We start from the raw sequence: 26,869 nt of genomic DNA on the forward strand, positions 1-26,869 counted from the left end.
TAGGGACTGCAGATGGAAATTAGCTATTTAGCTATAATCTGGTACAACTCATCTCTGCTTTGATGAGCTTAATGATGCTGTACATTGTCCCTCAAATAAATGAATAAACTAACTTACTAAACTAACACCCACAGAAGCCAAAAGGTCTTCCAGAGTTGTGTCTTGGTGGCTTCCCTCGTCTTCTTCCAGCATGGACATTTAGTTTTTGAACACTGCTTACCTGACACAGATTTACCATAAAGTACTACACTGTTTGTATTTCTGAATGATCAATATAAATGAAGTCTAAGAAATATTCAGTGACTTGGAAATGTTCATGTTTTCATCCTCTAACATTTCTCAGAAAACTGTCTGTAAAAATTATTAACTAATTCTTCCATTTACAATAAACTGCCCTGTCCCAACCTTTTTTTCTTGGAAAATGCTGCAGGCCTTAAATGTAGGAATGGATATATATTAACAAAAGATAAATAAAAATAAAGCTGACCACACAAAACATGAAATATGTTGGTTTCATACAGTCTGCAGTTACAGAAATAGAAGACAAACTAAATGTCAGGATCATTACGTGTCCATCACCACCACATTTTGAAAACCTATAAGACCACAAGCCCTGCGTTATTTATGTTTTGTGTCTTTTAGTGAAGTTTTTTTTAAAATTTGGATTAAGGCAATAAGTGTCTCCCTGTATTACCGCAGATGAACTGTTTCTGTTGCCACATCTTCTGAAATAAAACTGCAGAACACTAAAGCCTAAAAACTGAAAGAAGGAAAAAATGGGAGCAGTACAGGAGTTGGAGTCATTCTGAATGGGAGCGGGATGGGAGTGAGTGAGTCATTTTACCAGGAGTGGAAAGGGACAGGAATTAATTTTTTTACTCTGGCCCGGCATTGGGATGGGACAGGAATTTTTCTGTGGGAATGGGACGGGACAGGAGTGAAAATCTACTTCTGTGTCACCCTCTAGCGTGCACGTGGAAAGTGTGACACCATATTACACTCCCACAGCAGCGGAGTAATTAGATACTGGACATACGAGGGTAGGCTGAAAAGTTCTAAAGCTCCCCATGAAGGAGTAATAACTAACTAACTAACCCTAACCCTAACTGCATCATAGTGAGCCTTAGAACTTTTCAGCCTACCCTCGTATGTACATACTGTAAATCAATGAAAATATGAAAGCACAAAATAATGAGAGAACACAGATTTTATTAACTTTATATATGCTTCCCTTAGGCAGTATTATTAGACGGTATTGCTTAAATTTTCATTGTTACGCAGATGATACCCAGCTTTATCTATCCATGAAGCCAGACGACACACACCAATTAGCTAAACTGCAGGATTGTCTTACAGACATAAAGACATGGATGACCTCTAATTTCCTGCTTTTAAACTCAGATAAAACTGAAGTTATTGTACTTGGCCCCACAAATCTTAGAAACATGGTGTCTAACCAGATTCTTACTCTGGATGGCATTACCCTGACCTCTAGTAATACTGTGAGAAATCTTGGAGTCATTTTTGATCAGGATATGTCATTCAAAGCGCATATTAAACAAATATGTAGGACTGCTTTTTTGCATTTACGCAATATCTCTAAAATCAGAAAGGTCTTGTCTCAGAGTGATGCTGAAAAACTAATTCATGCATTTATTTCCTCTAGGCTGGACTATTGTAATTCATTATTATCAGGTTGTCCTAAAAGTTCCCTAAAAAGCCTTCAGTTAATTCAAAATGCTGCAGCTAGAGTGCTGACGGGGACTAGAAGGAGAGAGCATATCTCACCCATATTGGCCTCTCTTCATTGGCTTCCTGTTAATTCTAGAATAGAATTTAAAATTCTTCTTCTTACTTATAAGGTTTTGAATAATCAGGTCCCTTCTTATCTTAGGGACCTCGTAGTACCATATCACCCCAATAGAGCGCTTCGCTCTCAGACTGCAGGCTTACTTGTAGTTCCTAGGGTTTGTAAGAGTAGAATGGGAGGCAGAGCCTTCAGCTTTCAGGCTCCTCTCCTGTGGAACCAGCTCCCAATTCAGATCAGGGAGACAGACACCCTCTCTACTTTTAAGATTAGGCTTAAAACTTTCCTTTTTGCTAAAGCTTATAGTTAGGGCTGGATCAGGTGACCCTGAACCATCCCTTAGTTATGCTGCTATAGACGTAGACTGCTGGGGGGTTCCCATGATGCACTGTTTCTTTCTCTTTTTGCTCTGTATGCACCACTCTGCATTTAATCATTAGTGATCGATCTCTGCTCCCCTCCACAGCATGTCTTTTTCCTGGTTCTCTCCCTCAGCCCCAACCAGTCCCAGCAGAAGACTGCCCCTCCCTGAGCCTGGTTCTGCTGGAGGTTTCTTCCTGTTAAAAGGGAGTTTTTCCTTCCCACTGTAGCCAAGTGCTTGCTCACAGGGGGTCGTTTTGACCGTTGGGGTTTTACATCATTATTGTATGGCCTTGCCTTACAATATAAAGCGCCTTGGGGCAACTGTTTGTTGTGATTTGGCGCTATATAAAAAAAAAAATTGATTGATTGAATTGATTTAGAACATTATAGGAACAATCAACCAGCTCGAAAGTGGTCACCTGCACACTACTCTTGTGCCGGCTGCACAAATAGCCCCGCCTTTTCTAAGTGCCACGCAAGTGGTGTTGGATGTTCATGGGTTGCACCTGGACTTTGGCCAACTCTGTCCGAGAGTGGGTCAAATCGCCATTGGTCCGGGATTCGCTGACTTTTTTTTGGCCATTGGTGTGAAGGCTGCCTCACTCGCACCATTCGGACACGGTTCGACATGGCTAATGATTTTGTTCAGCTCCTCAGCCACGGCACGATATGTTCGACCTGCCTTCAACACGCCATGCGAAAGCTATGAGCACAATCAGATGGCAGTGCGACCTATTCTTGCCTACTGTTCGAATTGGTTTCCGCCGCGAGTGGCACGCTAATGTAGAGTGCATGTGCTGTACCAGAATGGTTGTGGTGTGTACGAGGCATTCGAGGCAGCTCTGATTTTTCACGAGTGGCATACAATTCCTCCTTTGTGTGCCAGTTGGCTTCAGTTGTGTTATGTGTGAAGGAGCCATAAGTGAGGATGCGGTGACACTGTAAAAGGCAATATATAGCAGTAGTATTTGTTTCATGAGGTTTCTCTGCTTCTGGTGGTGCTGTGTTTGTGGTCTGGTGGTACCATGTGGTGTCTAAATGGTTACACTCTGAATCAGGTTGATTGGATGAGGGTATATTGAGTCCAGGTCGGGGCCGTTCCTCCGCTGGCTGCCTTTGCTTTGAGTCAGGAGCTGCAGTCTCTGCCTGGAAATATGCAGCATAAAATCCTTTAGATCAGGGGTGCCCAAGTTTGGTCCTCGAGATCTACCTTCCTGACACTCTTAGTTGTCTCCCTGCTCCAACACACCTGAATCCAATGAAAGACTCGTTAGCAGTTGTTCCCTAAAGTTATAACAATAAGTACATCCAGTCCTTCATTCCCAGCTCAGATTGACCCCAGAGTGCTAAAACAAAATTGAATTCTCAGGTTTGCATTAAGACAGGTGCAAAACAGCACATCTCCGTTCTCATGAGAAAGAAGACAAAGCTAAAACAAGGTTGAATAACACGTACGTTCTCAGGGTGAAGTGCAAAACAGCACAACACCGTTCTCATGAGAAAGAAGACAAAGCTAAACAAGGTTGAATAACACATACATTCTCAGGGTGAAGTGCAAAACAGCACAACACCGTTCTCATGAGAAAGAAGACAAATGTACAAACGTTTAACAGTGATAACATATATACAAAATCTTTAACAACTGGGCAAACTAAAACACAAGTATCTCACCGTGAACGTGCAGGGGAAAAGTAATCACTTCACAAAAATACTAAAGTAATCACTCTGTGTCATTTGTCTCTGAGAGAAAACTGAAGTTGCCAGAGTCTCTCAGAGTTAGTTTAATCACAGTTCGACTGTAGTTTGTGGGATTCATAGATATTCTGCCTTCAAATATTTAAAAAGACCATGTTTTTTGTCTACAAGTGACATTCATCTAAATGCCCATTTTGCTTCAGTGACTCCTTCAGTTGTCAGGCATGTTGGAAGCTCCACACTGTCTCCTTCTCTTTTATGGATGGGACGTGGACAAGTGGAAGCTTGAATATCTGAAATACATCAGCAAAACACCAAAAACAAATGAATGATCACTGTCAAAATCAAATGACTGTAAAATGTAATATATGACATTAAAACGGCCGCCATTTTCTGCAAATATATGTACTTATGTCTCCATATACATTTCTACATGCTTTACTTTTTCTGGTTCCCCCCTTTTTAATATTATTATATTTAAGCAAATATTGGAGGAGTGGGGTACAATTAGTTATACCTAACAGCTAACGTTAGCTTATCTAGCCGGCCTTAGCAGCGTTCATCGTACCTTACAAAATAGTTGGTTCCTTTGTGTTTGATAACAGTCTTCTCCTGTGATGTCTTATCCTTTTTAAGTCTTATTACTTATTATATTATATATACCTTTTTCTTGAGCTGCTTGGGTGGGTAGGGAGTGTTCCACCTACCATCCCTGGTTCTCAAGACCAGGCACCTAAGTAACTCTACTCTACTCTTTTCTACTCTCCTATTTTACTCTTCCTTTTTAGATATTTAGATATACCTTTGTATACTGGCATAGTTCCACCTTAGAATTGGAATATAATATATAAGATATACCTTACTGAATTTTCATGATATCACGTTATGAGTTTTATTGACCATTATGGCAATGTCATGCTGATAAAGATAAGTATCAACTTGATTTATCCCGAAAAAAAATGATTTTACCAGAGTAGAGAAACAGTAAACAATGGTTAGTTTAATACACAATTAGAGAAAGTGTTTGTATTAAATAGAAATCAATCAAATTTTGAGGAGCTTCCTCGGCATCCTCCTGTCTGACACCCCCACCACAGACTCTAGCTCAACCCCTCGGACAGAGCCAGCTCTCCTGATGAGCTTGCTGAGTCTGTTTGTGTCAGCTGCCTTTAGTCTGCTGCCCCAGCACACTGCAGCGTAGAAGATGATGCTGGAGACCACCGACTGATAGAACATCTGCAACATATTTCTGCAGACATTGAAAGATCTGAGCCTCCCGAGGAAGTACGTACAGTTGGCTATGACCTTTCTTATACAGAGCATCTGTGTTTACAGTCCAGTCCAATTTGTTGTCTACATGGACACCCAGGTACTTGTAGTAGTCCACAGTGTCCACCTCTGTTCCATTAATGGTAACTGGGTTCGGACGGGTCTTCCATCTTCTGAAGTTGACCACCAGCTCCTTCATCTTAGATATGTTGAGCTGCACGTGGTTGAATCCTCACCATTCCACAAAACTGTCCACCACAGTCCTGTACTCAGCCTCCTGGTCACTCAGCAGGACATACAAATAGACACTCTTTTGTAAGAGTGGCATCCAATAACAAAAGAGTGTGACATGACATAATAGCAACATGACATGTACATTAAAACATTCCAATATGACAGCATGATCGTGACATTTGACCTATGTGTGGTGTTGTTATAGTATTGAGTTTTATACATCATGTTGTTTATAACATTGTGTTTTCTGTCTCTCTTAGCACAAGGCACTTTTGAAAAAACATTCTAAACTCAATAAGGTTTTTTCCTGCATACTTAAAAGTTAAACAAATTGGCATCACAAAGTTATGTGAGAACTTAATATAAGGGAATGGGGACGTGATGGTCTAGTGCAGGGGTGGGCAACTTGTTCCAGAAAGGGCCAAGAGGGTGCAGGTTTTCTTTGCAGCCACTGACTCCACCAGGTGATTTTACTGATTAATCTCACTTTGAGCAGCTGGAATCAGTTAATGAGTGAAATCACCTGTTGGAGTCAGTGGCTGCAAAGAAAACCTGCACCCTCTTGGCCCTTTCTGGAACAAGTTGCCCACCCCTGGTCTAGTGGTTAAGCATTGGGCTTGAGACCAGAGGATCCTCGGTGAAAATCCCAGCCTGACCGGAAAATAACTAAGGGCCCTTGGGCAAGGTCCTTAATCCCCTAGTTGCTCCTGGTGCGTAGTGTGTACCTTGTATGACAGCACCCTCATGTCGGGGTGAATGTGAGGCATTATTGTAAAGCACTTTGAGCGTCTGATGCAGATAGAAAAGCACTATATAAATGCAGTCCATTTACCATTGCACAAACATATGAGGGCTGTCCATAAAGTATAGGTCCTTTTTATTTTTTTCAAAAACTATATGGATTTCATTCAGTGTTTTTACGTCAGACATGCTTGAACCCTCGTGCGCATGCATGAGTTTTTCCATGCCTGTCGGTGACGTCATTCGCCTGTGAGCACTCCTTGTGGGAGGAGTCGTCCAGCCCCTCGTCGGAATTCCTTTGTCTGAGAAGTTGCTGAGAGACTGGCGCTTTGTTTGATCAAAATTTTTTCTAAACCTGTGAGACACATCGAAGTGGACACGGTTCGAAAAATTAAGCAGGTTTTCGGTGAAAATTTTAACGGCTGATGAGAGATTTTGAGGTGATACTGTCGCTTTAAGGACTTCCCACAGAGTGAGACGTCGTGCAGCGCTCCCAGGCGTCGTCGTCAGCCTGTTTCAAGCTGAAAACTTCCACATTTCAGGCTCTATTGATCCAGGATGTCGTGAGAGAACAGAGAAGTTTCAGAAAAAGTCGGTTTCAGCATTTTATCCGGATATTCCACTGTTAAAGGAGATTTTTTTTAATGAAAGACGTGCGGACGGGTCCGCGCGTCGGGAAGCATCCGGCGCGGTGCGGCGGCACAGGAAAAACACCTCCGTGTTGATAACCATTTGTAAAATCCAGGCGGCTTTTGATGGCTTTCAGTGGAGTGAGTATATGAGAAATTGTTTAACAGCTGGACATGTTCCAACTTGTCCTTAAGGCTTCCAACAGAGGTGTTTTTCCTGTGGCAGAGCGTCGCATCAGCTACGAGCCGACGCTGCAATCCGCCCGCACGTCTTTCATTAAAAAAAATCTCCTTTAACAGTGGAATATCCGGATAAAATGCTGAAACCGACTTCTTCTGAAACTTCTCTGTTCTCTCACAACGTCCTGGATCAATAGAGCCTGAAATGTGGAGGTTTTCAGCTTGAAACAGGCTGACGACGGCGCCTGAGAGCGCTGCAGGACGTCTCGCTCTGTGGGAAGTCCTTAAAGCGACAGTATCCTACATCCCTACACAGTAAAATCGTCAGTGTTAAATTAGCACTGACAGTGTACATACATATACATAGTCCCACTCTGACCAGAGTAGGACTATATGTACACTGGCAGTGCCAATTTAACACTGTCAGTGTTAGTTGTACACTGGTGATTTTACGGTGCAGGTAAAGAGACGTTGCTTCTGTGACTGTCTTTACACTAGTTGTCATTGTGGCAGAGGTCTTTGGGAGTTGGATGCTGTCCACTTGTATAGTCCAATGAGTGTCTCCGTCTCCCTCGATGTCACATCTGAGATTGTCTGTCTGACCACACGGTCACAACAGCTCTATTGGGAACTGATCACACCAGAAATAAACCATCAGAATTATACAAGAAATAGGCTACAAATGTCATCAGTCAGAGCAGGTCAGTATTACACTGCCCCCTACTGATACAGTTTGATCAGTGCTCAGTGTGGCTTTAGTCGTTTGTGTTGATAAGTTTTATTGATTAAAATATTGTTTAAGGACCATTTTAGGTTGGTGGCTCACCTTATTCCCCTTCTCTGTGAAATCATTATATTGCACAAAGGCTTTCTGCACACTTTATCTGTGTGGCTCAAGTGGCTGAATTCTGAGTCAGTAAAGACATTAGAACACACCTAAATATAAATATGATCCACACTTCTTAAACACTACTGAATAAAAGTAATTCCCTTTGGCTGCTCCCTTGTTTGCACTCGGGGTCGCCACAGCAAATCCAAGGTGGATCTGCATGTTGAATTGGCACAAGTTTTACGCCGGATGCCCTTTCTGACACAACTCCACATTACATGGAGAAATGTGGCAGGGGTGGGATTTGAACCCCAAACACACTGAACTGAACCCAAGCACATTAACCACTTGGCCACCACCCCTGCTTAAACACTAGTGAATAATAGATTTAAAAAAAAAAAAAAGCTAATTTATTACAAACAGGGTGCTGTATACATTATTTAAACAAATAGGCTTTTACTGACATTTGGTCCTTCTTTATTTTAGCTCTAAGTTTTGTACCTAATTGCAATTTGTTTTTCTTAGAATAGCAGCACAGGAGGAACTGCACTCATGGACTTTCCATGGTGACACAATCATCTTTACTGTGTCCAAAACAACCCCATCAGTCCAGCTCAGCTGAGCAGTGAAATGGTTCACCTTTTCTTCCTCTGCCGTGTTCTTGGAGAAAGTCAGTGCAGCATCTTTTCAGGCAATCATGAGCTGAGAGACAATTCCAGTGAACTTTAGAAAGGGAGAAAAACGTGGAGAAAAAATATCTATAGCAGCTCTCTTGACTGTACATTTGTTTAAATCTGTTCTTGGCAAATGGTTCAACTTTGCATCATGAAACAAACCCCTACCTACATTCAAAATTTGGTGGAGTGGAGAGCTCATGGTCAGATTGAAGCTTTCATATTGTTTTGGTGCCAGGCTGTTTCCTGGAATTCTGTCCACTAGCTGCAAGTTTCACCACAAATCCACGTGGATTAAAATAGTTTGATGGCTTCAGATTCAGATTCTTTGTCATTGTACCTGTTGTGTGAAAGTGTAATGACACGGACCCACAACAGGGGGCGTAAATGAACGGTCAATGGAAATAAAGAGTAACACTTTTAATGTTGTGAAATGTGCACAACAAATACAGATACAGTTCAATACTACAGTCAGTTTGTACAGTTGGTGTCGTGTGGGCAGGCTCGAGGATAGGAGACGCCTGTCCAGATAAAAATTGGGACCCACACGATTTCCACCGCCAACGGATCTGGAACACACCGGAGCCGCCAAGTCCCGAGTCACCAGGTGGCCACCGTCTCCAGCTTTCAGATCGGGTACTGCTGGCAGGGAGCAGACACAGTCAAGGGTGGGTGTGTGCACACACCCAGCAAACAGTCAGCAGAGTTCTGATAATGAAGGGAGAAAAACACCACCTCCCACTTCTCACAATGTCACAGTCATGCAGATCCTACTCTCACTTAACAGCTGAGGAGCGTAAACGCCAACTCCTCCTGACCAGCTGCAAGTGTACTGAATCGTCTGCAAACTCAGAATATAAAGTACAGCTTTTCGAGCTTAGTAGCAAAGTACGTTGCAACAACAAGCTTAGCTGAAACAGAACAAAGACGGCTGAGAGCTTACCTGAGAACCTCAGATGATTTCTCGGCAGGGGTGTGGTGTCTTCTCCAGGCTTTTATGGATGGCTAGATGAGATGATGGAGGACAGGTGTCAGGGTCCCTGGCAGCGAACTGCGCCCTCTGGTGCCTGAAGCCCGTCTACAGGCAGAGCGCCCTCTGGTGTTGGCCAGCAGTACCTCCTCTTCGGGCAGCCCACACAACAGTACCAAGTACAATGAAGTACCAAGTACGAGGCCCTGTAGCCTCGCTTAATGTTGGCGCAAACCTTGTCCAGTGTATTTGCGCCTCTTGTGGCACATTTGACGTGTTGCTGAAGTCTGGGGAGCACTGATTTTAATTCCACATATCACCCACGATAATGTGCACTGCGTCTAGATGTCAGATCAGCTGTAGGCTGATGTTGCTGTAAATGTTTGAGAAGCCGAGCTAGCATTAGCATCTGGTGGAATGTAAACAGCGGTTAGCAAGACTTCACTAAACTCCAGAGGAAAGTAAAATGGTCGGCATTTAACAGTCAGATGTTCCAGATCTGGGGAACAGTGGCTGGCTAACGCTGTTGTATTGTTACACCACCAGTTGTTGTGGATACACATAAATACATTTGACAAGCACAGATGGGCACTAATTTGTTACAAATTTTATTATACTCAATATTTTCTGTTTTCCAACTTATAAATTACTGCAGCTCCTAAAAACTCCATCTTGACTGCATCAGTGAATGCAGAGGAATCATTCTATAAGTTTACACTGACAGTACATGAGTAGATTGTTATAGAATCAAATAAAAACACCATTGGAAGGTTGATGATCACATGTTTATTCTTGTATAATGTTGCCACATATGAAAAACACAAGGAGACAATATAGCCTTCCCTGTCCATAAATTAAAATTACAGTCCATATGAAGTCATACTGTAAGATGATGTATTACTGGATTGTGCTTCATTAAACTTAACATTACTAAAACAATGTGCTGATGAACATGCACAACCCCTAGATAAGTCTTTGTGCAGTTCTGTCTTGTTTTGTTTATTAATAAAAGTGTTGGCAGCAGCTCTGGAGAAAAACTGGACAATGGTGTCCATCCATGCAAAATAGTGAGTGTGGATCAAAAACGTTATCAATGTCCATACATGTTGTAATCCAGGTATCTTTGGTTTTGTCACTTCGGTTTTCTTGATGGACCTGAAAGAAAATGATCTAAACAGACACACATGGTTCTTCTATAAGGAGGCTTTCTGACATTGTACTTTAGTTATTAGCCTATTGATAATCCAGGAAAATAAATATACACATAATATGGCTGCATTATTACCACAAGCTTTTCTTGGTTAAACCTCAGAATAAAGTGTTTCTTCGGTAAATGCAGGAGCTGTTTTTCCTGTTAACAGAGAGAAGACTAGGTTAAAGTTTCTTATTTGTAATAATATTTTAAGCCAATAATATCATGGTGAAGGTGTGTACTGATGACAGTAGTGAGGTTTCCACAGCACTCAACCAAGAAGGTTTGATGGATTCAGTTTCAGCTTGTGCATGAAAAACCCTTTTATGGTTTCTCCAAGACTGTTGGCTGTTGGACTAATCTCACCTGTGTGCATGACCTCAGCCTGATGTCTGCTGTTTACAAACCTTTGCCAGATATCACCTGAGGGACAGTAAACCAGCCTTTAACTTCCATTGGTGTGGTTCTCTGCGTTGGGGTCTTCTTTCTAAGATGTTACACTAATCGCACAAATAGGGTCACCTGATCCTCTGATGTACTCACCAGTAATTGTCAGGATATTTAAATCAGTCACCTAAGTATATTTATTTTTTCAGATGACTTAAATATGTCAGCAGACAGCTTCTGTCACTCTCTCCCTGGAGTTTTTCCTCAGCCATTGTTCTGTTCCAGCTTGTGAAAAATAGTCTGCAGGATTATTTGAGCTTCTTGCTGCTCTGAGTCTGGGTTCTACACATCTTGAGTCGCATGCAGAAACAATCTGAGGAGGTAATTTTACCCACCGTTCTCTTCTTTGTTTTTCTTGGCTTTACTCTTTGTGGTGTTTGTGTTAATCTGGGCGTAGGTGACGTTTTCATCTGAAACAGAAGCCACATAGAAACCGCTTCATGTACAGTAGATCACAGTAGATCTGCAGGCTTTAATGAAAAAGTTGTATTTTGATTATGGGAAATATTATGAGTTGTGATTATAATATATAGTTAAAGTCCTGTTTCCACTTGTATGACACTGACAGTGATTGTCCACAAATGCACCATGTCAAAAGCATTGTAAAGGGTATTTTAATATATACATATATATATATATTTAAACTGGAGAATGCCTGTGTGCACCATAGAGTTACATATAAGAGAGCTAGAGTGCGAACTCCCTATACTGCTAATGTAATGCTACCGTGTCTACATGGGGGCGTGGCCACCACTACTAAAGAGGGCAAAAAGGACACAAAGTACCCGGATGAACAATACAGTGTGAATCTTGAGTGAACAATATTTATCCAGCTACATACATAAATGTATTTTTTTCAAGACAAAACCAAACATTACTCATTGAAGAAATGAATTTAACCTTTATTATAAGTCTTTATCATTGCTTAAATCCAATAATGCTTCAAAACTAGTTTCTTTTACAGACAAAGTTGATCTGTAAATGTTCAGTTGCTCTATTTTTTATTTTCTTTTATTATATGTATGTAATATACAAGAAGCCCCTTATAATGTTCAAATTTGCTTATTTTATAGTTTAGCTCAAAATCAAAAATCACTATGAGTCATCTTTTCTTTTCTTTTTTACATAGCTGTACACGGCAAAGCAGAGCACGTGGCTCTATGGGACTTGAACTATATCAATCGGACTTCAGTTTCAGGTATGTTTCTGTCTTTGGACAAACACTTTTAATTTCAAGTGTGGGAGGTGCCAGTGGCATACTGTACATGGAATGGCAACAGAAATAAAGGGGGAGGCATACGGTACTTTACTCACAGTTGGTTTTCTTGGCTGTCCTGCTTTTGCGAAGGTTAAGCTGAGCATAGGTGATATTTTCATCTGAAACAAAAGGACATTAAAAAAAACCTTGCTTCATAGATTAAAGTCAGACTGTAAAATTCTACAAATAAGTCATGTTGTGGTTGTTGTGGGAAATTTTTCCATTTGTAATTGAGATATTGTAAAACCCGGGCCTTCTTTTCTTCACTTTGATGTACATTATAGTCTTGTTCAAATGCAGTGTCTCAACAGTTCACAGTCATGCAATTACATTTTCAGAGAAACAACAAATTGGCAGCAGAATTTTCACATTTAGCAACAAATAACTGTCTCTGGTGCTGTTTCATTATAGTAAAAGAATTATCTGTATGGTTTATTTATTCTGTTGTGTAGTCTGTAAGAATCTGTGTATATTGTACATTAGGAAAAAAACCTGGTTTTCATATCAAATATGAAATATGTGAGGTGCAAATACACCTCTGGGATACTCAACATTATATGGCAACAAAAAAGCCCCCCCCCCAAAAAAAAGATCACTCTTTAAAATTTAATGAATTAGGCCAACTCAAACATTTTGAGGCGAGTGATTACTGACAAAAATTCAGGCCTATATATATATATATATATATATATATATATATATATATATAAAGTTGGTAGATTACTGTTGTTGAATTTAAAATGTTTAAGTACATTGCATTCATTCATAATAATTTATTAACTAATTTAAAATGTTAAATTTAACCAAATTTGGCCATGGTTCTTGGAGCCAAGTAGGGCTCCTTCACACATAGTGTGAATGTGGTTGATTTGTGCATGAAGCAGGAAGCGTCTACAAAACGTGTAAAGTCATAGCTGCCTCGTATACCCGTTGCTACAACTATTTGCGCACACTAGTGACTTTAAGAGTATGCGCTGTGCAAGCCAGTCGATCCCTCTCGCGGCACGTGTTGCCCAAATTCCAGCTGACACACATGAACATCTAACACCATTTGTTTGGCAGTTACAAAATGTGTGGCCATTTGTTCTATTAACATGACAACAGTCAGCAGACAATCACTGTCAAGCTGGCAGTGAAAATTGTCTAAGTGCTCCACAACTGAAGTTGCCTTGTGCACATGTGGTATGCCAGAGTGTTGGCCCCCCCACAACACGTGTGTGTGTGTGCAGCTGCAGCTGCTCCCACTGTGTTCCTGCTTGAAAGGCACCGTTGCGTGCACGAACCATCGCACCAGCATCGTGCATGCCTGCCCATCAGTGCGATGTTTCGTGGTGCGCTCATACGAGCTCTACCACCATGAGTCGCCCTGAGCTGTACGTATTTGCACTATGTGTGAAGGGGCCCATAATGAGTCTGGGACTCAAGCATGTTAGGTTAAAGTCTTTCCAACTTCAGAACGAACATGCCCTACTCTCTGCACCCTTGATTAAAATCCCATGATTATCACCAACATGATTTTGAACGATAGATGTTTTCCAAAAAAGAGAGAGAGGCAGGACAGCTGTAATGATACCTGCAGGAGATTCAGCGTCCACATGGAAACAAACTGAGCTTCCCATTGCTTCATGCGGTTTTCCTGTTATGATGATCAGACAGATTAAGAAAAAACAAATCATTCCTGCATCTGAAGTGTTACACGTGTATTTTTAATACGCACCCTTCTTATCAGTGCCATTGAGGTGAATGGAAGAATAGTTGGATTCTGCTTTTTGTAAACCTGAAATATGGATTCGACATGGTTACAATCCATCTTAAACCTTCTAATTCTCACATTTCCAAGTGCTTAATGTTAGTTTTGTTCAAATTTTGCCATTTCATTGATTTCACAGATTTTACTGACAATGTCAACAGAAGGTATGTTAAAGAATGAATGTAATTTCAACTGTATAATTTTCAGTTTCATTGCAGTAGTTTTGTAAATTAGATTTGAAACACTAATTCATTAACAGATTATTTTAGTGTTTGTTTGAATAATAATATTTTACCTCAGAGAGGATCAACATTATACTTTCATTTATTTTTATTCTGCTTGACTGTGTCATTTTTAGCATGACTGGAGCTGTGAGACATCATGAGTCTGTTTGATTCTTTCAGAATTGATCTCTTATTTGTTCACCTGCTCGTCTCACCTTTGAGCTTTCTGTAGTGACACAACAGGAGCAGCAGAATCATCAGTAAAGCTCCAGTCACCACCCCAATGACCAACGGCACAAGAAATGACTGTTCAGGCCGGGATACTGCATGGAAAAAATTAAACTTTACAAAAAAACACATGCATCTAGTCTTAATAATAAAGCTGTTAATCCAAACTTTACAAAAGGAAATATCCTTGCGTCAAGTTTTTTAATGTTAAATGGTCTGCATTTATATAGCGCTTTTCTATCTGCAACAGATGCTCAAAGTGCTTTACACATCATTGCCTCACATTCACCCCGATGTGAGGCTGCTGCCATACAAGGCGCTCACTACACAGTTTAAACATTATACATACAAATATAACCAGCAACAACCAACCAACGTACTACATCATGCTGCCTTCACTCAGGCTGCTAGTCACCATGTTGTATTGCTCAGCATTTGCATAAAACTGACTTAGTCTATTATGGCCCCGCCTCTCCAGCAGCACAGTGACCACGTCTCCCTTGGTGCTGTAAAATGCCCAAGGCTGCTGCCATGCAAGGTGCCCACTACACGCCAGGAGCAACTAGGGGATTAAGGCCCTTGCCCAAGGGCCCTTAGTGATTTGAACCGAGGATCGTCTGGTCTCAAGCCCAGTGCTTAACCACTAGACCATCACCTCCCCTAAATGTTGAAAATAAATATCAAGACCACAACCATCAAACCAAGTGTAAGTCAGAACAGAGTAGCGACCATTCTAGCAGAAGTATTTTTACAGTTTTTCTGTCTCACTGTAGTAAACAGTATTTACAGTACTCACACTTTACTTCCATCCAGCTTTGAGCTGACTCTTTTTTTGAGGATTTACACTTGTATAAGCCCTCGTCAGATTTTGACACAGCAGCAAATGTCATCGTCCCATTCGTGTTGTTCCTGATGATTCTGTCATTTTGATAGAAGTCAGTGTTAGAAAGTAATGTTTGTGTCGTGAGTTCACAGCCCAGAGTGACAGAATCTCCCTCAGTCACAGGATGGGCGGGACTCAGCAGGATGATGTCAGCTGTAAAAACACAACAACAAAGATTCCACAGTTTCCACCATCATGTTCAGGGCAGGAGACAATACTGTTCATGTTGTACATGGTCGATATATGTTGAATGTATTTTTGGACTGGAGATACTTGACGCACAGGATGAAATAAGTGTTTGATAATGTGGGAAAAGATGCAGAACATTTTCATTATTGATGTTCATGAGGTGATTCTAACTCACGGTGTGCAGTGATGTTGATTGCGTTGCTGAATTGTCCTGCCGCTGTCTCACACCAGTACACCGCTTCACCTGTAGTTGTGAACTCGCACCTGGATCTTTTTCTGGAATCACAGAGTGACGCCTGGTGGCTTTGAGTGAACTTCTTCACCGTCCACTCAGAGTTTCCCTCACAGTGAAGTGAAAGTGACTGAGAGGTGAAATGCTGAACTCTGTTAGGAACCACTGTCAGTGATACTGGTGATGGAAAATCTGGAACAACAAAAACATGATGACAAAGAATGAAAATTAAGATTCAGCAGGCAGCACCAGTTGAGGCAAACATTACAGAAAGTCATTATTTTCTGCACACCAGTGATGTTAATATTATTGTAAATAGAATAAAGTTGGTTTTTGCTCTTCACTGATGTCAATAGAAATGGAAAATGTGCAGGCCGGGATTCAGATCACTGATGGGTCCAACACACACTCAACAGGTTAGATTCTTAAATGTGCCTGTAAATGTTACATAAAAACAGAGTCAACCATCTATCTGGAGTCAGGTTGCTGTGGTAACAGGCCGTCCATGAAGACTTCTGCCCGTCCAACCGTACCCTATTCTTATTTTTATTTTTTTGAGTCATCTCCACTAATTTGGGATTTTTGTACGTACATTGTTGTAGTGTATTTTTTATTAAAAATACTTATAATAATTATTAGTAAAGAAAGATTGATTTTTCACTATACAAGGTGCACCGGCGTAAAAGTCGTAAAAAGCCAAAAACATGACTTATACTCTGGAACGTAGTCAGTGAAACCTCCACTCCCACAGTTGCCTGTTTTTGGAGAGACTTGTCATGTTTTCCAATAATGTTTTAGTTGTGCTGGTAACACAAAGCACAGAAAACGTGCCCACCTCCAGACCAGACGAACTTTGGTTGGCTGTCATTGGTGAGAAACTCTGGGTCTCCTCTTCCTGTTCTGCACATGAATCCCACTGTGTGTTTCAGCCCGTGGACAATGTAAGAATCCTGCTCGGTTCCACTGCTGCTACCGCGCAGCAGCTCATAGCTGTAGGCGTTCTCTGGGAGTTTGGGAACAGCCTGAAACCAGTAAAACCTCCAACCTGCTTCTGGATCTTTGACCTCACAGTGGAGAGTTACTGGGGCTCCTGGACTCAGCCATGATGGAGACACAGTGAGGACCGCCTTTGGTTTGTCTGCTGCAAAGTGATGAAGATGGATCTTTAATGACCTTGCCTTGTTACTGGATTAACGCGCTTGTTGGGTTGTGTGGAACGTTGTGACTTACCGTCAGAAACTGTCAGTGTGACGACTTCGCTCCACTCGGTTTCAGACCAGGGTGCACTTTTTATTTTTCCCTTACACTCATACTGTCCACTGTCTTGTGAACGAGCAGCACTAATCCGATGTTCTCTGGTTCTTGTATTTATGTTTCTCCTGTTTAACCTCCACTCATACTCCCACCCAGCGTCTGCTCCGTCTGTGTCACATCTGACAGTGACGGTCTCTCCTCTGTAGATCTCAGGCCAGTTGGGATGCAGAGACACAGTAGCTGTTCCAGTCCAAGAATCCACAAACATGACAAAAACATGAACAGGAATAAACATCAATGATCATAAAAAAATCCTCTGATCTCCTGTTCTGGGATGAAAGATCTCACCAGTTTGTTTAATGACTTCTTCTTCACTGTACTCAGTGAAATAAACTGGGTTTCCTCGTCCTCCTCTGCACCAGTAGCGTCCTGTCTGTGAGACTCTGACGGTTCTGTTTAAGGGAGCAGCAGTGTGTTCTGTGGTCTGAAGACCAGTAGTTTTTTCACCTCTGTACCAGTAGTATGTCCAACCAGCAGATGTTGGGTTCACGGAGCAGGTCAGGGTCACACTGAACCCTCCCCCCACAGCTGGTTGGTCCAAATTCAATTTTGCTGTTGGCTTTGCTGTTTAATTCAGACCAAATACATTCAAAGATAATTACTTTCCCTGTGAACCGATAAATAATGAATATTGATATTATTGTCAATATTCATTGTTTTTACATTGTGACGACAATAACAATAATAATAATAATAATAATACAGACAGAGGATACAGAGAAAACTGTTTTTCTTTATTTGTTGCACGGTGCAGACAGTCAGCGACACGTCACTGTGTGTGGGTGGTCAATCAGTCAGTCAGTCGATTTAAATTACATCAGTTGTACTGATCCAGTTGTCTCCAAATGTGGTATATACATGATGCAAGGTGGCTGTAAGTGCATTGTCCTAGGGTCAAAAGGTCAAGGTCACATGCTTTGTAAAAAAAAGTATGAGCACAATAACTTCTTTTTTAACTGCCTGATTGTTACCAAACTTGGTATGTGTGTCAGGTATCTTGACCCCAAGAAGCCTTTTGTCTTTGTGGTCAAAAGTCAAGGTAACTGGCGTATACTTTGTAACAATATCGTCAAATTTGGTATGTGTGTTCAGCTTGGTGACACCAGGAAACCTATTGATTTTGGGGTCAAACGTCAAAATCACTGAACTATACGTTGTACCTTCTGTAGAAACGTGTCACTTGTCAATGGTAATGTTTTTACAGGGCGCCGTAGGTTAGCGCCAACTTGATTATATAAAAATTAAAATATGAAAGGTGACAGGAGTCAAATTATAAAATTATACTGTTATTGTAAAAACGTCTGTGTTTTTTGGTTGTGTTGTAGACTGCAGATTATATATAACCTGTGTGTGTGTGTGTGTGTGTGTGTGTGTGTGTGTGTGTGTGTGTGTGTGTGTGTGTGTGTGTGTGTACACAAGCGGCCGAGATGAGTTTCCTCCGCAGGGTGGCTGGGCACTCCCTTAGAGATAGGGTGAGAGCTCAGTCACTCAGGAGGAGCTTGGAGTTGAGCCGCTGCTCCTCCACATCGAAAGGAGCCAGTTAAGGTGGCTCCGGCATCTTTTCCGGATGCCCCCTGGACGCCTCACTGGAGAGGTGTTCCGGGCACGTCCCATTGGGAGGAGGCCCCGGGGAAGACCCAGGACACGCTGGAGGGACTATGTCTCTCGGCTGGCTTGGGAACGCCTTGGGGTTCTCCCGGAGGAGCTGGGGGAGGTGTGTGTGGGCGGCTTTGCTTGAGCTGCTGCCCCCGCGACCCGACTCCGGATAAAGCGGAAGAAAATGGATGGATGGATGGATATATATATATATATATATATATATATATATATATATATATATATATATACACTCAACAAAAATATAAACGTAACACTTTTGGTTTTGCTCCCATTTTGTATGAGATGAACTCAAAGATCTAAAACTTTTTCCACATACACAATATCACCATTTCCCTCAAATATTGTTCACAAACCAGTCTAAATCTGTGATAGTGAGCTCTTCTCCTTTGCTGAGATAATCCATCCCACCTCACAGGTGTGCCATATCAAGATGCTGATTAGACACCATGATTAGTGCACAGGTGTGCCATAGACTGCCCACAATAAAAGGCCACTCTGAAAGGTGCAGTTTTGTTTTATTGGTGGGGGATACCAGTCAGTATCTGGTGTGACCACCATTTGCCTCATGCAGTGCAACACATCTCCTTCGCATAGAGTTGATCAGGTTGTCAATTGTGGCCTGTGGAATGTTGGTCCACTCCTCTTCAATGGCTGTGCGAAGTTGCTGGATATTGGCAGGAACTGGTACATGCTGTCGTATACGCCAGTCCAGAGCATCCCAAACATGCTCAATGGGTGACATGTCCGGTGAGTATGCCGGCCATGCAAGAACTGGGACATTTTCAGCTTCCAAGAATTGTGTACAGATCCTTGCAATATGGGGCCGTGCATTATCCTGCTGCAACATGAGGTGATGTTCTTGGATGTATGGCACAACAATGGGCCTCAGGATCTCGTCACGGTATCTCTGTGCATTCAAAATGACATCAATAAAATGCACCTGTGTTCTTCGTCCATAACAGACGCCTGCCCATACCATAACCCCACCGCCACCATGGGCCACTCGATCCACAACATTGAAATCAGAAAACCGCTCACCCACACGACGCCACACACGCTGTCTGCCATCTGCCCTGAACAGTGTGAACCGGGATTCATCCGTGAAGAGAACACCTCTCCAACGTGCCAAACGCCAGCGAATGTGAGCATTTGCCCACTGAAGTCGGTTACGACGACGAACTGGAGTCAGGTCGAGACCCCGATGAGGACAACGAGCATGCATATGAGCTTCCCTGAGACGGTTTCTGACAGTTTGTGCAGAAATTCTTTGGTTATGCAAACCGATTGTTTCAGCAGCTGTCCGAGTGGCTGGTCTCAGACGATCTTGGAGGTGAACATGCTGGATGTGGAGGTCCTGGGCTGGTGTGGTTACACGTGGTCTGCGGTTGTGAGGCTGGTTGGATGTACTGTCAAATTCTCTGAAATGCCTTTGGAGACGGCTTATGGTAGAGAAATGAACATTCAATACACGAGCAACAGCTCTGGTTGACATTCCTGCTGTCAGCATGCCAATTGCACGCTCCCTCAAATCTTGCGACATCTGTGGCATTGTGCTGTGTGATAAAACTGCACCTTTCAGAGTGGCCTTTTATTGTGGGCAGACTAAGGCACACCTGTGCACTAATCATGGTGTCTAATCAGCATCTTGATATGGCACACCTGTGAGGTGGGATGGATTATCTCAGCAAAGGAGAAGTGCTCACTATCACAGATTTAGACTGGTTTGTGAACAATATTTGAGGGAAATGGTGATATTGTGTATGTGGAAAAAGTTTTAGATCTTTGAGTTCATCTCATACAAAATGGGAGCAAAACCAAAAGTGTTGCGTTTATATTTTTGTTGAGTATATATACACAGTGTTCTCCAAAAGTATTGGAACACTTGCTATTTCACACATTTTAATTTATTCCATTTCAAATATAAACAATACAAAATAAATAAATAAATGAAAATTCTAAAATTGTCTTCCTTAAACTCAAAGCAAATCTCTACAACTTGATATAAATTAACTGAAAATATAAAAGCCAAGATGATGGGTTGTATAAGTAATGCACCACTGTGTTATAATACCTGAAATACTTTGCTGACGTGTTGTCAGTACAGACCGAGCATTAGCGAGGTCCGTATGTAAAATACCAAGTGGTCCAATACTTTTTCAGGGCACTGTAGTTTATCCTGAATGACACCCGCTCAAGACAATCAGACTGAATACTGAAACACTTAAAACTAAGAACTCCAGTTGTATTCATGCAGTCAAATCATCAGGCAAACAAAAGGCCTTTGATCCTTTCAAGTCAAAGTTTCATACCAACTTGAAATGTGCATCACATTAGTAACAACAGAAATGATCTCACACACACACACACACACACACACACACACACACACACACACACACACACTTCTTCAACCGCTTAGTCCAGTTAAGGGTCACGGGGGGCTGGAGCCTATTCCAGCAGTCATGGAGTGTGAGGCAGGGTTCAACCTGGACATGACACCAGTCTGTCGCAGGGCCACATATAGACAAACAAACACATCCACACCCACCTACGGACAATTTAAAATGTACAATCCGCCTAACCTGCGTGTCTTTGGATGTGGTAGGAAGCCGGAGCACCCGGAGGGAACCCTTGCAAACACGGGGAGAACACACAAACTCCACACAGAAAGGCCACAGGTGGGAATCAAACCCATGACCTTCTTGCTGTGAGGCAACAGTGCTAACCACTAAGTCACCCCGTGCTGCCCCAGAAATGATCAGTGTTAGAAAAATTGAGTTATGTAGGTTCTGGATGAATTATACTTACGTAACACAGTCAATCTGATGGCGTCGCTCCACTCTGAGGAATAATTCCCTTTTCTACTCTTGCAGTAGTACAATCCACTGTGGGCCTCAGAAATGGAGTTAATCACGTATTCATTGGTGGTGGTGATTGTTGTAAGTGTGCCAGATCCTGGGATCCCCCATTCATACGTCCACGTTGTGTCTCCGTCATCCTGAACATCACATCTCAGAGTGATGGTCTCACCTCTGAATATCTGAGGCCAGCTGTGTTGACGGCGGCTCAGAACGGGTCCAACTATTCAAACCACAAATACTCAGTGAAGACACAAACAGATAGAGGAGCAGCACAGAGCATTTAACAGGTTTTTGTTTCTAACTGTAGTCATTATTTTAATATAGTATCACTAGTCACTCTGTCTGAAGGGCTTATAAGTTTCTGTGACAGTAGAGACTGGGCACAGTCTACCTTTTATCTGTTGTATCACCAGTCATGGCTTTAAAAAAAAATCAAACTCTGTTCATATCGAGGCTGATGGAGTCTTCCATGTTGCCTCTGGCCAATTGTAGCTGATATAACTGGCTGATTACAGGAATCCTTCTCTGTTCCACTCCATCATGAGGCTGTGTAACTCCTTCAGACTTGTCATTGATGTCTTGGTGGCTTCCCTCACTAGTCAACACACCCATGATTAATTGAGTAAATACAACCCCTTTGCACACTGCAGATTACACTGTCTATGGAGAGCAAAGTGGGGCTGGACACACCCAGTAAACACTTCCACTACGTGTTTTAGACTGTGTGCAAAAAACCCCTGACAGACCGTGCACAATCAAAGAAAAAGTTACATTGAGTAGAAGCTCGTACCTCTCGTTATGATGACTGCATTGCTGCTGTGTGTAAAGTAAGTTCCTCTCCTTCCTCTGCACTGATACAGACCTCCCAATGAGACACTGATGACTCCGTGTGGATCTTCATACTTTATGCCCTGAGCTTGAACATAGATTGAAGCCTGTCTGAACCAGTCAAATTTCCACCCATCAGAACTGTCCACAGAGCAGCTCAGTGTTACGTTCCGTCCAGGTCTTATAACTGTAGCAGCTGCTCTCAGGGTGGCCTTTGGATAAAATTCTGTAAAGAGGAAAAAAAAAAAAAACTGATTTAGTGGACATGATCAAACGCCAGACAGTAGCAGGAAAAAGTTATATTTGAGGCCCATAAAACCATCCTGTCTCAGTACCCATCTGTCATGTAGGAAAAGCTGTTCACTGGATTTTTATGAGGCTCAAACTAAAAAGAAATTGACCAATTACTACTGTTTAGTCCTACAAGCCCCATTAATCTCTGACCAACCAAAACGTACGACTTTGAAAGTAGGGACAAAATAAATCAATAAAAATAACAATTCCAGGAATTACAAATGTTCTAGTTCATCTCTGGATTTGGTCCTTACTTGTTCCTTTCTATACAGGAGTACTAGACCCTGCATGAGAAGAACACTTGGTGTCTACTGAACTTTACTGCTACCTGTATGTATTCTGTGAAAAATGGCAGAAAAATATGAGCTAAATATTGCAAAAAACATGATGATTCTACTTTTTAAAAAAATGTATCTTATGTTTCATCAGTTTTTCTTGTGTTGCCATTAAATATCTGGCTGGGAAGTAAGTGTAATTGAAAGCATACATACAGTGTGTCCGGGTGCACTGGAAGAATTGATGGCCTGGCCCCTGTGTACCTCTCTGAGCTTCTGCTTCGTTCCACCCCAACTACAGCCTTAACGTCTTTTGACCAGTGGTGGGCACAGCTAACCACAAAGTTAGCTTTGATGACAGTTAATCCGCTAACTGAAAAGTTATCTTTTATAAAGCTAAACCGATAAACCCCTAAAAAAAGTTAGGGGAAGTTACAGATAAAAGCTAAACCGATAACTTTCAGTATTGATTTCAGTACACTAGGAGCTACTGACACAACAACGAGCCAGCGCTTCTGTGTCAGATTAGCTTTCTCTCAGCTAAAGAGACCTCGTGACCGAGGCAGAGGAGGAAAAATAAAGACTGTTTCTCTTTACACCATAATGACTCTTCTCTTTCTTCTTCGTCTGAAATTCCGGCAGGCTGTACACCATCCGGTGTAATGCTGCCCTCCCAGCCCAGTCTCACGTTTTATTTTTGTGCTCCCATCATGAAATTAGTCAAATTTTCATGACGGGGTTTTTTTTAAACTCACTATTACTAACCTTACTCCTACCCCCAACCCTAACCTTAAAAACCCCAACCCCGCCGCTTCACTCTTAATTTTGTGCAGCTGTCACGGAATGAATTAAAATGAATTTCTGCTGCTGTGACGAAAATGAGTTGCTTTTCGTGACAATATCATGAACCAATAGATTAATGTATATTTTGTGCTCCTGAATCACGACTTGCCGTGAGACTGGATTTGGGTCCCCACAGGTCATAGCAAAACACTAATTAAACCCTCTCATACAACCTATATGATCAGATGTACCTCTGTGTTTTATTGTTTTTATTACCTGCTGTAATTTTATTGTTATTTTTAATTATTTTATTTATTATTATTGGGTGTAACCTGGTGCCTACTTTTGTACAGCACTTTGGTTTTAAATGTGCTCTAGAAATAAAGTTTACAGCCTCAAGTCTTCTTGAATATGATGCCACAAGCTTGGTGCACCTATATTTGGGCAGTTTGGTCCATTCCTCTTTGCAGCACCTCTCAAGCTCCATCAGGTTGGATGGGGAGCGTCGGTGCACAGACATTTTCAGATCTCTCCAGAGATGTTCAATCAGATTCAGGTCTGGGCTCTGGCTGGGCCACTCAAGGACATTCACAAAGTTGTCCTGAAGCTACTCCTTTGATATCATGGCTGTGTGCTTAGGGCCATTGTCCTGCTGAAAGGTGAACTGTCGCCCCAGTCTGAGGTCAAGAGCGCTCTGGAGCAGGTTTTCATCCAGGATGTCTCTGTACATTGCTGCATTCATCTTTCCCTCAATCCCAACTAGTCTCCCAGTTCATTCCACTGAAAAACATCCCCATAGCATGATGCTGCCACCACCATGCTTCACTGTAGGGATGGTGCCTGGTTTCCTCCAAACATGACGCCTGGCATTCACACCAAAGAGTTCAATCTTTGTCTCATCAGACCAGAGAATTTTGTTTCTCATGGTCCTTTAGGTGCCTTTTGACAAACTCCAGCTGGGCTGCCATGTGTGTTTTACTAAGGAGTGGCTTCGGTCTGGCCACGCTACCATACAGGCCTGATTGATGGATTACTGCAGAGATGGTGGTCCTTCTGGAAAGTTCTCCTCTCTCCACAGAGGAATGCTGGAGCTCTGACAGAGTGACCACCAGGTTTTTGGTTACCTCCCTGACTAAAGCCTTTCTCTCCCGATTGCTCAGTTTAGATAGGTAGCTAGCTCTTGGAAGAGTCCTGGTGGATCGGAACTTCTTCCATTTACAGATGATGAACACTGTGCTCATTGGGACCTTCAAAGCAGCAGAAATGTTTCTGTACCCTTCCCCAGATTTCTTGCCTTGAGACAATAAATTTGCAAAAATCTTAAAAAAAAAAAAAAAAAAAAAAACTTTTTTCATGTTGTCATTATGGGGTGTTGTGTGGAGAATTTTGAGGGAAAAAATAATTTCATCCATTTTGGAATAAGGCTGTAACATAACAAAATGTTGAAAAAGTGAAGTGCTGTGAAAACTTTCTGGATGCACCGTAATGTATTTTTATTGATGTTTTCAGTAAGGGGCAGTTAAAATACATTTTTCTTCTCTTTGCCACTTTTCCATCATGGATTGTGCAATGGAGCTGTTTTGCTTGTGAATTTTTTGTCCACTCTTCTTCTTTTATGTGTACATGATTGGAACAAACAAAAATTAAAATGAAATAAAGTTATCATGTATAGCAGGTTTTTTGTGTAAACATGGATTAAAGACATGCTGCAAGTTAATGACTTACCTGAAACAGTCACAGTAACTTCATTTGTAGTTTTGTATGTTTGTTGCTGCGGGTGAAATCCAGTGCACTGATAAACTGCAGTACGTACTGTCTGAAACGTGAACTGTTTCTGTGAACTATATGACAAAAATGGTTGACGGTTCTTGTCGAACTTGTAAAGCCAGTCAGCGTCTTTTCCTTCTCGCATGTCACATTTGAGGGTAACAAACTCTTCAAGATATATTGGGGACCATTTGGGCTCAATGATCAGCAGAGCATCTAAAGTTCAACACAAACAACAGACAACAGGAAACAATTTGAAGGAAAAAATTAATTTGATTCATGGATGCAGTTACAAGATAGTTTGTGTGGACACAGTGAAATGACTAAAAAGACGACACAGACGATGTTAAAAACTAGAAAAGAAAAAACTTCAGTCACCTTCAGCATGTCCACAGGAGACGAGCGAATTCAGCACTAAAATAATAAAAGAACACATTAAATGAAAGCCACCTAGTTACCTACAGTAAGAACTCGTTAACACCCCTGATTTTGGATAATCCACTCGTATTTTACAGCATTCTGACTGAGGTGAACTGTTCAAATGTAGAAAGTCAGTGTTGGACTCACAGAGTAAGGACAAAACCCACAGCCAAGATTTTCCCATCGTCACATCCAGCTTGGACACTTTGTTTCTGAGAAATAAGTTGAAGTTTGGAAGTGTAGCAATGACAGAAAGAGAAGTGTAGAAGTTGGGTTGCTTTCTGAGTTGGGCTCTGCTTCCTTCCTTTTTTGCATTAAGATCACACTCCCTGAATGGCTGTGACCACAAGCACACTTTGACATATGTTGACTTCCTGTGTAAAAAACTGAACATGCACTTTACATATATAATAAAACAGACTTACACTGAAAAAAATGCTACTTTGGATCAACTTAAAAAAATTGATATAATTTGTTACAGCTAATTTTTTTAGTTTCTCACAATGTATATTTATGATTTTGTAAAGTGATTCCGGCAGATTTAAACTGGAAACCACAATTTTCCATTAGACCAATGTAAATAAGTACTTTGAATGAAGTGCACTGTGTTTCACTTTTTTCAGTGTAAAAAGGCTCCTTGATACATTCGAAAAATACTGAAATCAACTTGTTTTTAAAAAGCAAACAACAAAATAATAGTAACAAATTCTACATTTGGATCCAGAGAAGAAATTACAATTCTTTCAAGTCCAGTCATTTTACAGGTGATTAAAAAAAAAAATAGATATTAGACATACGGTATGTTAAAAGATAACAAACGTTGAGTGCATTATTTTGGTGCTGCACTTTAACAAATTGTACACACGTCTTAATTATTTTGTTTTTCTTCTTCACCTGCGAATCCTTTGTGTTT

General features: G+C 41.5%; 2 protein-coding genes across 2 annotated transcripts in view; both read right to left on the reverse strand.

Annotated features, from left to right (window-relative positions):
• Nucleotides 1-2,708: 2,708 nt before the first annotated feature.
• Nucleotides 2,709-26,869, reverse strand: part of LOC117504769 — a 39,499-nt gene continuing 15,338 nt past the window's right edge. Inside the window, exons 5-6 of the mRNA XM_034164268.1 lie at nt 3,109-3,316; nt 2,709-2,848 (exon numbers count right to left, since the gene is read on the reverse strand). Of these exons, the coding sequence (XP_034020159.1) occupies nt 2,709-2,848; nt 3,109-3,316 (348 nt within the window). The remainder of the gene's footprint in view (nt 2,849-3,108; nt 3,317-26,869) is intronic.
• Nucleotides 10,158-26,458, reverse strand: LOC117504524 (Fc receptor-like protein 5). Its single transcript, XM_034163971.1, has 17 exons — nt 26,104-26,458; nt 25,915-25,950; nt 25,495-25,752; nt 22,380-22,643; nt 21,537-21,809; nt 17,401-17,672; nt 17,025-17,298; nt 16,630-16,935; nt 15,738-15,986; nt 15,287-15,526; nt 14,478-14,585; nt 14,006-14,065; nt 13,862-13,924; nt 12,345-12,407; nt 11,366-11,440; nt 10,677-10,742; nt 10,158-10,561 (listed from the first exon to the last, which is right to left on the reverse strand). The coding sequence occupies exons 1-16, from the start codon at nt 26,348-26,350 to the stop codon at nt 10,693-10,695; spliced, it is 2,838 nt and encodes a 945-aa protein (XP_034019862.1). The 5' UTR covers nt 26,351-26,458; the 3' UTR covers nt 10,158-10,561; nt 10,677-10,692.

Source organism: Thalassophryne amazonica, chromosome 23 (assembly GCF_902500255.1).
Source record: "Thalassophryne amazonica chromosome 23, fThaAma1.1, whole genome shotgun sequence".
NCBI classification, from domain to species: Eukaryota; Metazoa; Chordata; class Actinopteri; order Batrachoidiformes; family Batrachoididae; genus Thalassophryne; species Thalassophryne amazonica.

What these genes read in the sequence shown, in the direction of transcription:
- LOC117504524 (XM_034163971.1), bottom strand. Translation starts at nt 26,350, where the DNA reads ATGTTCAGTTTTTTACACAGGAAGTCAACATATGTCAAAGTGTGCTTG. An exon ending in AGTTACTGTGACTGTTTCAG is followed by an intron (nt 22,644 to 25,494) that starts GTAAGTCATTAA and finishes TCCTCTTTACAG; the next exon opens with AATTTTATCCAAAGGCCACC. An exon ending in AAGCTGGATGGAAGTAAAGT is followed by an intron (nt 14,586 to 15,286) that starts GTGAGTACTGTA and finishes TTTTCCATGCAG; the next exon opens with TATCCCGGCCTGAACAGTCA.